The sequence below is a fragment of the Oreochromis aureus genome, linkage group 10 (genome assembly GCF_013358895.1).
Source record: "Oreochromis aureus strain Israel breed Guangdong linkage group 10, ZZ_aureus, whole genome shotgun sequence".
NCBI classification, from domain to species: domain Eukaryota; kingdom Metazoa; phylum Chordata; class Actinopteri; order Cichliformes; family Cichlidae; genus Oreochromis; species Oreochromis aureus.
The window spans coordinates 8527708-8541246 of NC_052951.1; the positions used below are offsets into that span (position 1 = coordinate 8527708).

At 39.9% G+C, this 13539-nt stretch overlaps 1 protein-coding gene across 6 annotated transcripts in view; it reads right to left on the reverse strand.

The window, feature by feature from the left end:
- specc1 (sperm antigen with calponin homology and coiled-coil domains 1) overlaps positions 1-13539 on the reverse strand; it is a 74411-nt gene that overhangs the window by 3046 nt on the left and 57826 nt on the right. For 5 of the 6 annotated variants that reach the window (XM_031754729.2, XM_039618086.1, XM_039618085.1 and 2 more), the window contains 2 exons: positions 8176-8292; positions 4690-4749 (listed from right to left, as the gene is read on the reverse strand). In XM_031754729.2, the coding sequence (XP_031610589.1) occupies positions 4690-4749; positions 8176-8292 (177 nt within the window). Of the gene's footprint in view, positions 1-2203; positions 2374-4689; positions 4750-8175; positions 8293-13539 lie in introns of those variants that run through there. The other variant, XM_039618087.1, reaches the window with a different exon arrangement.

Sequence of the window (13539 nt, forward strand, 5' to 3'; positions counted from 1 at the left end):
TCGGAGACACCGGTGACTCAAACAGCGAACAAGGCTTTCACATGACTCCACATCGAGCCGCTCCCCTTACCTCAGATTTACAGAGAAGCTTCGTGATGTCTCAGCCTCCTGATGGCAGGATGAGAAACATCCTCCTGGGCTGTTTATAAAGGATTAATTAACACTGAAAAAAACGTCAGCAGAGACTACCAGATAGGATGCAGCTATTTATTTGTTTATAGTGTTTTCAACTGACGGACATGGGAATAACTTTTCTGTATCCAAGCTTAGAACCACAAGCATGTAGTGGAGACTGATTAGACAAAGTAATGTGAACTTTAGCCTCAGTGCTCCATTTATGCCCAATTCACTTCATTACTGAGGTCCAGCTCTTGGAACCAATGAGCTGCTGGGCTGGGTTTGTATTATGTCTGAGAGAATTTTTTTCCTTTTTCTTTCCTCAAACTCAGGAAGATCTCATCACACGTGCAAAGAGACTAATAAAACATTATGTGCAGATGTGGAATAGGAAACTCACATTAACTTTATCACGCATGTGTTAGATACTCTGTTGGTGTGTGTTTACATCAGAATTCAAGTAGTTCTGGTAAAGCTTATTCCGACAGGCTGCCAAACGGCTGATTACTTCAGCAAAGCCACTCATTTTTTGTCTGGAAGGAATTAAACTTGACCTGGTTAGCATAAAATTCTTTAGTGTCAACACACTTACTGCTGATGATGTTTGTGTTTAGAGTACCGTACACGCATGAAGGAAAAAACATGGCAAAAAGCCCGAAAGCACACAAACTGTACCCACCTTAGCGATTGTGTGGGTCTGTGTGTTTAGGAATAACTTGGGTCTATGACCAGTGGAGTGAGTTAGTCTTTACATGTGACAGTAACACTCACAACTAAAATATTTGATTTATCCCAAAATATAGTCGGAGAGAAGTCGCTCTCTTCAAAGATTGATCGGTTTTGGTCATTTTGTAAGGATGATTCCTAAAACCGTGCTGTTGTTTTGCCTCTGTCTGTGCTTTCGTGTGGGTAAGCCTGCGTAGGGAACAAAAAAAAAAAAGACGTCACTCACGTCCATTGCAGAAAACAAACTTTAGACAGAACATCTTAGTCAAAACTGGGTTATGATTTTTTTTTCCCCATTTTGCAAGGCCCGAGGTTTATCTAACCAACCAGATGAAAAAGATTAGCCGAGTTTGTGAAAAGTATTGACATTACCGTACACAGTGACAAAGGAGGTTTTTTCCCAAATTAATCATTTGCAAGCTTACAGAGAAATCAAGGTTAAAAATGTTCATTAAAGTAGTAGTTTAATACTTTAATACCTCAAACAAACCTCCCAATTAATGCCTCAGCTACCCACACAGTATTTCCTATTCACAGCATCACTTTGTCTTATAACTGAAAGTGTTCAGTCTGCATCAGTCAGCCACAAGATTAAAACCACAGGTAAAGCAAGTGATATCAATCACCTTGCAATGTTCTTGTTCTTACAATGTCTTACAATGTCCCAAGCACACATCCTAAAGGGACCCCTACAGAAGCCCAATGTTGGCCTGCATAGACATTATTATTTTACAGCAGCCACAGTGATATGAAATATTAGATAAACGCTGGCATTAGGAATGTCATTCATTAAAGGTTCTGTATTGTGACTAACACCTGTGTTTACCTTCTATTTTCCATCACAATGGCTGCTGTTAAGGCCACCCTGGGTGACCTGTAGTACCCTGAAGGTGATCAGTTGATCACGTTATTCATTTATATGTATACTACTTCTACTTTTGTTTCTTACAAAATGGACACAGAACTGGTGACATGCCCTCTCAACCCTGCACTGTTTATGATTAACAAATAGATGGTGGGACCACGATACATATTTGTCTGCCTTACAGAAATGGTTGCAGATGAGGTCTGCTATAGCTAGCTAAACTTACCTACAAACACCTGAAATAGAGAAAATATAACCACAGGAAAGAGAAGAGACAAGTTAGGCAGTCTCCGCTTTTTCTTGCAACAAACTTTATTGGGAAAAACCAGACGGGTTTAGCCTGGGCTTAAAAAATATCAGGAATGGCGTTCCTCCACTTTAATGAGTACTCGCATATGATAAATCTCAGTTTAATAAATAATACCAAGAGATTTCATTTTTCATGTGCTGCAGCCTGGCATTGCTTTAGACTGGGTGTGAGCATGAAAGTTGTACCTTTTCTCTGGTAGCTAATTTAAAGTGCAACTTCTCAGTAGGTTCTGGAAATAACACCAAACACACAAAGTGTTTCTGTGCAGTTTCTATCACAGTGTTTTTGCAGGTTAAAGGTCCAGCTGCGGGGCGGGATCAGTGTCTGATAAATCCACTCTCAGATGGAGAAGGATCTAAGGAAGGGAGGACATGACAGAATGAATGATACTAATTTTGTGTTATTCAAAGCTCAGACTAGACAGTTAGGGCAGAATTGGGGTGAAGTTTATATAACCCCCAACTCCAAAAAAGTTGGGTTTCTGTTTAAAATGTAACAAAAACAGAAGGCAATAAGAATTCTTGTAGTAAAAGACACATTTTATTCACAATAGAACACAGAAAATATATCAACAGTTTAAATAAAGAAAATGTACCGCTAAGAAAAAAATAAGGTAATTTTGAAGTTGATGGCAGCAACACACTTCAAAAAACGTGAAACATGAAATAGGGCCATGTTTCTCACTGACATAATCTCCTTTTCTATCATCAACAGACTGTAAACATCTGGAAATAGCGGAGGCCAGCAGATGGGCAATTTGATACATCATTTTATTTAGATTTTACACAGCGTTACAGCATTTTTTGAAATGGGGTTGTAGCAATGAGCTATGTTGTCCTGGTGCAGTCAGGCTGTTGTGTTCATGGCCACTGTTAGTTTAGGTCAAAGGTCAATGCTCCTTAAGAGAGACAGGCAACTATTCACGCTCACATTCACAGCTGATGGTGACTCTAAACCTAGGGCCAGTTTAGAGGCACCAATCCACCTGACGTGCATGTCTTTGGGCCATGACGGATGGCAGGGGTGGCTTGGAATACTACTGAAAACTAAGTTGTTTTAAACAATAAGAACTAAACTGAAAAAGCAAACCCACTGTGTGGGCATTAGTGTGGTTAAGGCTACGTAAGCAAAGAGATGCCACACACTTTCCTGCAGCAACCAAAATTTAGTCAAACCATTGTAGTCAATATTCTGAGAAAGATAAGCAATAGTTTATGAGTCATATTATTTCTCAATCAAAAAAATACAAACCACGATTTCTTTCTTAGTTTTAACTTATACTGTTTCTTGTCTTGTTATTAATTTCGATTAATTTAGAGAAGCCTAAAATGTTCTTAAAAGAATAGTTCAACACATTTGCTGTTAAAATGTGTGTGTGATCACTCCTTTGACAAACCACTCAGTATTTCCTATATAATGACAGGCAGCAGAGAGCAGGAAACTGATGATTTTGGCATTCACGTCACCACTTTGTTTCATAACTGAAAGTGTTCAGTTTATCTTTACCAATCAACCACAACACTAACAGCACTGACAGGTAACAACTAACATCTATCATCTAGCTGCAGTGCAACCTTGGCTGCTAACCTTCATGTGGAAGTTCCTTTGACACGTACCACCCCTCTAAACATTGTTTGTAGACCAAGTACGCAACCTTCTCAGGCAACAGCCCTCCACAGTGGACCCATAAAAAACACCCGAAGTCTGGAAGCCAAATATAGAGGTCCAGCATCCATTTTTCAGTATCCATGGATACTACAGTTTTGTTCTGTTTTGGAATATTTGATACCAATACATAATTCAGGCACTTACATGTCATGTAATGGCAGTAAAGTTAATGTACTGTACTGTGGCCAGGATGCCAGTGCAGAGATCATGAAGTCTCCAGTTAATTTAAACCCAGGACCTTGTTGCTGTGAGATATGAGTGCTAACCACTGTGCCACTATCCTTCTACTGCTGAAAGAACAAAACACACTTTGGTATCCAACTCAAACTAAGCAAAAATTCCAGCCATTTGTTTTCTTCACTGCTTATCCAGCTTAAGGTCGTGGGGTTACTGAAGCCTGACCTAGCTGTCACAGGATGAGAGGCAAGGTATGTCCCAGATAGGTCCCCAGTTTCAAACCTAAGGGCTACACTAAGGGCCAAAAAATTAACAAATAAATTTAAAAAAAACCCCTACATTTTAAAAAAATGTATAACTACAATAACATCAGCTCGAACAGTAGATGTTAATCCAACTTTCTGAGCAAGCTAAAATGGCTTTAGTTTCATATTTATTATACAGACATACAAATCTGTCAAAATGTTGAAGTATCTGTTTTTGAACAATTTATACTAGATTTGTTACCAGAAGCTGATAGTCCCGCGTTCCTTAAAATAAATACGAGCAGCTTTGTTTATAACTTGGCAAACACTGAAGGGCGATTTTTTCACAAAGTCTAAATATTTCAGTGGAGCAAAAGAGCCGATAACGATTTGTTTTCCCCATATAAGAAAAGATTATTTCCAAGGAAGAGTATTGGAACACACTTCTGGGCCAATCTCTGTTCTGAAGTTTCATATCTTAAAAGTTTAGCAAATCAAAGTGGACTGTTTCCAGTTTGTCTAATCAAAAGGTCTGTGTTTTCCAAGTGTGTTTGTGTGAGGTCTGGTGTGGTTTAACTCACCAGGGAGGGTTTGATGCCAATGCTCTCAGCTGCCTGGAAAGCTAGAGTCAGATTCCGGACCTGAAGAAAAAAAACAAACAAACGCTCATATCAGGAAACATTGAAAATATGAACATCTTGGTCATACTGCAACACCACACACGGAGGAAGAATCAGAAACAATAAGCTCACAAATACCATAATAAACCATACAATCTCCCAAGAGACCATTTGAAGCCTACATAAGCCTCTGCTTGTTTGTGTCAGCTCCATATTCACTCATGTTTATCTGATAAGTTTAAAGCCATACTGGTTGAGAGCTGTCTGGAAATCCAATTTAGATCCCCTTGAAGCCTGTAACACAAAACTGTTTGTGTTTGTATAATTACATCTCTACAGAAAGCACATGATAAGTGTAAAGAACAAAGTAACCCCTCCATGTGAGCACTGCTGATAGAAAGTCAAACTCATCAACGTACTCCCTAACTCGAGTTGAAATTTCCTCTTTCCTTCCTTCGTACGAGGGCACAGGTCCCCGACTCATGAACAGAAACTCTTGTGACCGCTCCAACCTTCATATTAACTGCCTTGAGGCATCATCACAGCTGGGATGATGAATTGATAAATTATGAATTCTTAATAATTAGTTTTGCAACTGCAAACCTTCACCTAAAATACAGGTTCGCCTATAATGTCATCTTTCTTAAAAATTCCGTATGATAAAGGGGTGAAGAAGGGAGGCAGTGGGAATACTGGGAGGACAGATTACACTCGGAGGAAGGTGGGTGTTTGGGCCTTGGGGAAAGTCACTCACCAAGAGTTATTAAAGGCAATGCAGCTCAATTGAATTATTCAGAGAGATGGGTTGTGCAATGTTTCTGTCGTCAACTTAATGTTACACTTTCACACTGACATAACCCTGTGTACGCACGCCTACATCACTAATTTGTCACGTAGGATGTGTTGGGCCTTGTCGGAGGTGTTTGTCTATTGTTTTAATCTTGTAGCGGTGGGGTGAAGGACCCACAGTCCCCAGAGAGGAGCCATATTGTTTGCAGCACTACCGTATATACCACCTGCATGTCTACATTACAGAGCCGTCAGCACTGAGCTATAACGGCTACTCAGTGCTCCAAATCACTTAGACTACAGAAATGGCTACATTCATAATTCATACTGAGGCTGTCTCTTACTGCAAAATGAACAGTGTGGCAGTGCTATAAAACCTAAACATATATGTACAGGAAGTCGGTAATATGCGAGTTAATGATGGAAAAAATGTCTCCTGCAAAACAGCATTACAACAGTATTACAGGGCTGTTATCGTCCTCCTGGTGAACATGCATCTTTCACATGAACACATCAGAGGCTGATCATTTTTATGGCTGACATTCTTCTCAAACAAGATGTTGGAGCTTTATGTGCACTTCTGGAGACTGAGTTGTCAGAAGCCAACAAGAGGTTGAACGTGCACTTTGCCCTGCAGCCTTAATCAGAGAGAACATTCATCCTAAGACAGAAAGAAGGGAAAAACTGAAGAAATAAAAAGATGAAAGTAGGCAGAGTGAGTTCATCAAACAAAAAAAAAAAAAATACAAGCGGCTTCTCTGAATTTGAGTTGGAATTCAGAGAAGACAGACAGATATATGTCAGTCAACTTAATCTTACGTAGGTGAAATGTTTTTTTCAGCATTTAGTCAGAGTGCTGCAGTAACCTCTAACAGTATGCACTTTTCTCTACATGTGAGTTTACTCCAGCGTACCGGTACAAACTGACACGAAACCAGAAATTTGCTCAAATATGGGTGTATTAGCTCGTATGGGTTATGACCCAGTGACCACTGCGAGAGAGAATTCATCCTAAGAATAAAAAAAATGACCCTGATTGCATTAAACATTGGAATACTATATAAGACAATATTAAATCATTTCATATATAAAAAAATTAATAATGGAGCAGCTCCTAAAATAGTAAAACAGGCAATAAAAGATAAATATATAAATAAGTCAAGATCAGTATATTTCCAGGCTTATCTTATTTCTCTCTGCTATAAAAAATATTAAATTAGACAGGTCACGTATTTAGGAGTGACAAGCGTGTCCAAACTTTGGATAGCGAAGTAACCTGGAATGTATTTTGCAATGGAAAAAAGAGGAAAATAAAAACTGCAATTCTTTCAAAACAGCAATGATGTCATAGAACGTACTTTAGCAACAATTTTTTTTTCTGGCACAACTTCACCCACTTCCAAGGTGCATGGAGAAGACAAAGATCTGACAACGTGAAGACTCCAGTGACACTAAAAGTATTAGAGACCAACTTTACCCGATAGACCACCTAATAGAAGGTACTTTAGTCAGGACCACAACAGTCAAAAGATTTTTTTGATCTGAAGTGAGTGATATCAGGCCGTATGATCTTCTGTTTAACACACATGGAAAGCCACTGGTGGGAGACCAGCAAGAGGAACTATCACAGAAGAGAGCAGGCATCAATGACAACAGATATGACACTGATAGTCAGATATATCAAGTCAGGTATAATATGAATGTAGGTGCCAGGGTGGAGGTGGGTTGCAAAGTACCTTACAGATATGCAGGAACTGTTTAAGCTGTTTCAAGGTTAAAAGAGCTTAAAGAGCATGCTCTACATGTTCTGGGCCCTGACATCAGCTCATCTGCTGATGACCAGTCAGTGCTCCTCACGGAGAACAGTGTGAATTCAGCCTCGCGTAAGTAGTGCTCCAAACATGAGTTAACATGACTGATAAACAAAGAACCAAATGTGGCATTAAGGATTAAAAGTGTCAAAAAACAGCAAAGCGTAATTTACAAATTGAAGTAATCTAATAAATTTACATTTATACATTAATTTGCTCACTTGTAGACACTCATTGCTATAACTCTCTCCTGGTTTGAACCTAAAATTTTAATCATTAGTTCAATTCAATTCAATTCAATTTTATTTATATAGCGCCAAATCACGACAGCAGTCGCCTCAGTTCAGCTCTTGTCTAATTTGATGGACAAACTAATGGGGCAGAAGCATCTCTCAGGTCCTGTGTGAGATCTTTGGTGGATTTTTTTTCTAATTCTTAAGGACATGACTTTCAGGTGTTTCTTCTTATGTGCTTGACTTTTAAGGACGCACAGCAGAACATATGAATGAAAAAGCAGTCCAAAAATTTCCAAAGAAAAGGTTCAGAAGACCTTGAAAAAGACCAGAGCACTATTGTTCAAGGCCACTTTAAAAATCACAAGAAAGTCTGGCTCGATGGAAGCAAAACGTGAAGAAACTGGGGATTTTGCACAGTACTATAAATGCAATTGATAATGTACATCTGCATCTGTTTTATAAATACTTAGAACTTATAAATACAATATATACATTTCCAATGAGTTTCGTTGTTTAGGCGGTTCTGATAAACTGCTGGTGAGCCACTATGTGTGTGTGCACGTGTTTGTAAGGTGATTGCATGTGTGCTCAGTGTTCCTGTATTTTTCTACCTTATCTTGACTGATGAGTTCCTGGTAAGGGATGTGGGCAGGCAGATATGTGTGCAATAGGGCACAGAAAGCCAGGCCATCACTCCAACTGCTGCTGAAGTTGGTCACATCGATATTCTGAAGGCACAAGGAAAAAAAGAAAAAAAGTTAAAGAGATTTATAAAAATGAATTAGAGAAACATAATTTCAATAAAAATAATGACAATCAGCATAAAGTGCTAATAATTCGGGTAGAAGCACTAACAGCCTCTTGACAACATCACCATGCGGTGAAAAAGAAATCCATTATCAAAGGAAAAATAATTCAAATTTAATCAAATTTTCTGCTGTTCTGCGTCTTTCAGAGTCCATTAATGACTGGTTGGCTTTCCAGTCATAGATATTAGGAGGATCTTCTTTCTTGAATCACTTTAAAACAACAATGCTATCTCTGATCTCCTCTGAGTGAAGGACATGCATAGCAGCACGTCCAGTTTGTTTGGTTTTATTTATGTGATTCTCAGAGCATCATCACCTCGTGCACGGAGCATACAGCATATTCAGAGTATGATAACAGGAGAGGAGCTCGGAGGACACACTTCCTCTGGGCCATTGTTTGGAGGGTGCAGAGTCTCTGTATAACAGATAAGATATTTACAGTCTTCCTGTTTCATCCCTCTCATACGCTTTGGGAACAGAGCTCACAGCTAGGGAGGCCCTCGTGAGTCATGGGTACGTGTGTTAGATTCCTCCCATATATTATACGAAACCGGGGAAATTTACACTGCTTTGATCTGGATTCATCCTGTTAAGGTGGAAATAATCTAAGAGTCCTAAACGCAGATATTCATTCATTTTGTTTTAGCATGGTAACATGGAAAATGAATTAAAGCTACAATATGAATCTAGGAGCTATTAGATTCACAAAGCATAGTATATTCTAGTTGTATGTAATAGAAAGCACAGCTAAGGATACTGGGACTGTCATTAGTTCTCCAGCATCTGGTCATGAAGTATGAAGCAATTAAGCATCCTTGTGATGGACTGTCGACCTGTCCATGATGTACCCCCACCTCTCACAGGAGGTTACAAAACCCCTACCTCACCCCCGGAGTGGCTAGGTGGTTAGGAAAATGGGTGGGACAATGAACTATAAAGGGCACTGTGATCTGAGAAGTCTTACCTCAAGCATATTTACTACTTCTATTGAGGCACCAAAGGAAACATTAGGGTCAGTTTATATTAAAACTGGACTACGAAGACAGAAATGCAAAAATAATTACAAATGACAGAAAAAAGTGGACATGGAGTAAGAAGCTGTCATAGGAAAGAGGTAGATGCAGTATTTACATATGGGATAATGTATTTGGATGGATCATATTTGTGGTGATGCAATATAAAACATATTTTAATGGTATTGTGGTATTGTGGCACAGTGATGATAATTAGCATTATAACACAGATGGTTGTATAGCCACAGTCTCTTGATAAAGTTTTGTTTTGAAATCTTTACTGCACATAATAATGTTTAACACAGTTTTATATCTCCCAGTCACATTTAAGCACATTGACCTGCATTATCCTGTACAGAACGTGCCATACAAATGCAGTTTGATCAATAGAGGGGAATAGACAGTGTTTGGGATAAGAACTGCATTAAAGATCTTTGGGTACATCAGTGCGTCTGTAAACACAGCATTAGCTCCAGGGAGATGCTAAAGATGTGACATGTATTTGTTTACTGTTGCTCTAAGCCGGCGGTCTGAGCGCTGCTGATTTTCATTATACAAATCGAATCAGCGACTGATCCATACATGTGACGCCAGGTGAATGTAATTAACTACCTGATGGGATAGAAAAACAACAACTCTGGGTCCTGAGGACAGAAATTCAAAATCACAACTCTAAGTCACTGCAGTAATCAATATCCTCTGAGTTTCTAAGAAATGTTGACAGTTGTTCACACGTCTACTTTGGCATTAGAGGTTAGCTCAACTTAAAACCAGCTGCAGTTTCAGGGTGAGAGGCTAAACCGATGATAAGAGACAGGGAGAAGTGGTGCTATGCTAGGTTGTTATGTGGCTGCGACATTGACACATATCTGTGGTATATGATACTATTTAACTGCTACGAAAGTGAGACTATAGCTAAACCAATGCAGAAGAGCTTGAGCCATGCTTTTATAGTTACACTTTACAGATGTCCTCTAAAGGCCTCATATGCGCGCAATTATAAAGTTACTGTTTTGAAAAGGGGACAGCTGTAGGTTACAGTCACTGAATGCATGTGTGTGTGTCTGCATGACGTGGCTGTGCAGAGCAGGCAGTTTGCATGTTGCTGCTTTCTTGCAACAGCTCCTCCAAATTACATGTGACAGTGATTGAAATCGCTTTTCTCAGAAAAACAAGAAAAAGATAAGCAGAAATATAGTGTCTTCCTGTAGAACTGTCTTTGTGTGACTTTTAGTCCCTGTAAAAGTTAGAAATCTTTAATCTTTGCTCTTTTTTGTAGATCATTTAAAGTTTTCAAAGTTTAACCTAAACCTTAATTCCAAGTTTAAGTAATGTTTTGGATTTCAGTCGTGAGGCTTAATCTTAAGCTTAAGAGGCTTGGTTTCGATGCCCATCCATGTGCACTGTCATTTAGTAACTCGAGAAAACATAAAACACCCAAATATAAAAATATGAGAGCTGGTCAACCAAACAAGCTGATCCAATTTGTGTCATAATGTGGCTCAGCAGTGCGTATCGCCCCAATGTTTCTTATATGAACTTCCGACATCTGGGGATTCTGCAGAAGAGAGTATGGATGGAGTCCGGGAGGATCAGAGCATTGGTGGGCTCCTGGACATTCTCTGACACAATCTGGCGGTATCAGATGCAGCAATACATAAAGTTTCAAAAGGTTCAAAATTGGACTCATCTCTGTGGAATGTGAGGGCCAGTCATTGGCATCAATGCCTTGGTCATCCCAGAAGTGCCTACACATTCTGATCACATGATCACAGGCCAGACAGTGTCATGTGCTAGGAGGAACACAAAGCTCACTGTACCAGCGTAATGTTTGAAAATGGGTAGTGTTGGCTAGCGCACAGAAGTCTGTGCGGTCCTCTATCACTAACCCAATGCCAAAACCGTCATGCTGGATGGTGTTGCATACAGTGTCACCAGACGCTTTAACATATGATCAGCGTAAACCTGCTTTTATCTGTGAGGATAATGGCGTGCCAGTCGTGGCTAGTTTTGGTGTTCTCTAGCTAATGTCAGTTGCATTGCATAGTGCTGGACTGTGAGCACAAGTTCCATTAAAAAGGTGTCAGGCCCTCACGCCACCCTCATGGAGTCTCTTTGTGACAGTTTGGTCAGAAAAAATGCACGATTAACTCTGTATTAACTCTTTAACCGCATTGTCCTGTTACCTTCTTGAGACTTTCTTGAGAGTGTTCTGGCACATGCAGGAAATCATGGAGAAGCTGAACTGCCTGTCCAACTTGAATAGACTGCAGGTACCAGAATAAAATGCAAAATTAGATAAAGATCAATCAGGATGGATAAGGAGAGAGCAGTGGTCTGTAGATACCGCTTAAAAAAACCCATTGGTTTTGTTTGATGTTGCCTCTGAAAACATATTAGTACTCCTCAAGTTGAACTAACTTCAGGTGGTATGTGCGTGTACAGACTCTAAAATTTGCACAATGAATATTTATCACACTATTAATGGAGAATGAAAGTGTGTTTTTGTTTGAGTCATCAAGCCAAGCTGCAAAACATCTGTGGTCACAATGAGTTCTGAAGGAGCAGGAAGTCCTGAGCTCAGGCTTTGTTCACATTCAAGGAAAGCAATAAACACATGATGCAAGAAATTTTAAAGGAAGTTCCTGCCATTATATATATATTTTATAGCCCCTTGACAACCCTCAATAAGTATTATTAATTAACAGTGACATGTTCACAAACTGACACCGACAGCAAAGACGCACTGGCCCTTTTTTCATCTGTCAGCTACGAGCCTGTTGCATGTGAAGGCCAGACCTGTGCAGTCATGTCAGATCACATTCCTCTCACAGCTCCCCATTCCCTCTCGTAGCTGGCTCAGCAGCAGCACTAATCACAGTGTGTGTGTGTGTGTGTGTGTGTGTGTGTGTGTGTGTGTGTGTGTGTGTGTGTGTATGTGGATATATGTGTGTCCATCCTACTGTATGTGCAAACATACAAAGACACACACAGTCAGACTCCAGGACAAAGATGGACAGTGACAAATAAGTTGATAAGAAAAGACTGCAGAGGGCAGATTGTGCATGTGTGACATGTGTGAGGGAGTGTGCCTGGATAGGGAGACTGAGTAGAGCACATTTTGACCCAGCCCAGAGCTGGTGGTGTAGGTATGTCTGAGTTCAGGGTGGGTGCTGGAGTTCGTTCAGGGTGGAAAGAGAGGGACAGGCGTGAATGCTAAACCAGCAGCGGACAACAACAGCTCTCTGGGAGCCGGATCAGAAAAGCAAACACAGCATCAAGCGACAGGAAGCGTCTCGTTCTGCACAAAAGGCAGAACCACCGCATTTTAGGGCTCAGAGAAAAAGAGTATGAGAGAGAAGCATAGCCCTGCGCAGGGAGAGAGAAAAGACATCCACACATACTGGATGCAAATATTAATAGCACTATTAGCTAAAACATGGTGACAAAATCCCCAGAGAGCCATGCCACACAAACATTTACTCTTATGAAGGTTTGAATAGCCTATAACATTCTGGTCCTAAAAGAGCACAAACAGCATTTTAAAAATCTTGCCAGAGTCATAAAACTGACAACAGAACAGTTAAAGTTAAAGTTATAAAACTGAAATTCTGTAAAACATGATTTCATTTTCAAAAAACCAAACACGATCATAAAATCAATCAGTGAGGATTATTTTCCTGTCAATAAACAAAACAAAAATCTAGCTGTGGTGGACATTAAAAGGTCAAGGACATGTCACATCCATCCTGGATGACACGTCCTTCCTGCTGTAAACCAACCACACAAGCTGGCTGGCTGAAGCGCACACAGACGGTGATTAACACCGCAGAAACAAAAGGAAAGGGTGTGTGCTTCTGGTGCCACATATGGATGATAGCACACTGCTGTAATCCTGTCATGGCAGCTGATACCCTGATTTCAGACATGGCGTAAATGCAAGTACAGCAAGTAAACCTATGCTATGACAGATAAACTGAATTACAGTACATATCAAACACACAGTTTGTCAAAACCCCAAGTAGGAAATATCAGGCTGGAGAGTTATTTTCTGAAATTTCACGTCAAATACATGAATCGGGCACCAGAAATGCACCCAACCTATCGAAATCATGAATGAGTGCAAAGCAAACATGAGAACAGACAAGTGAAA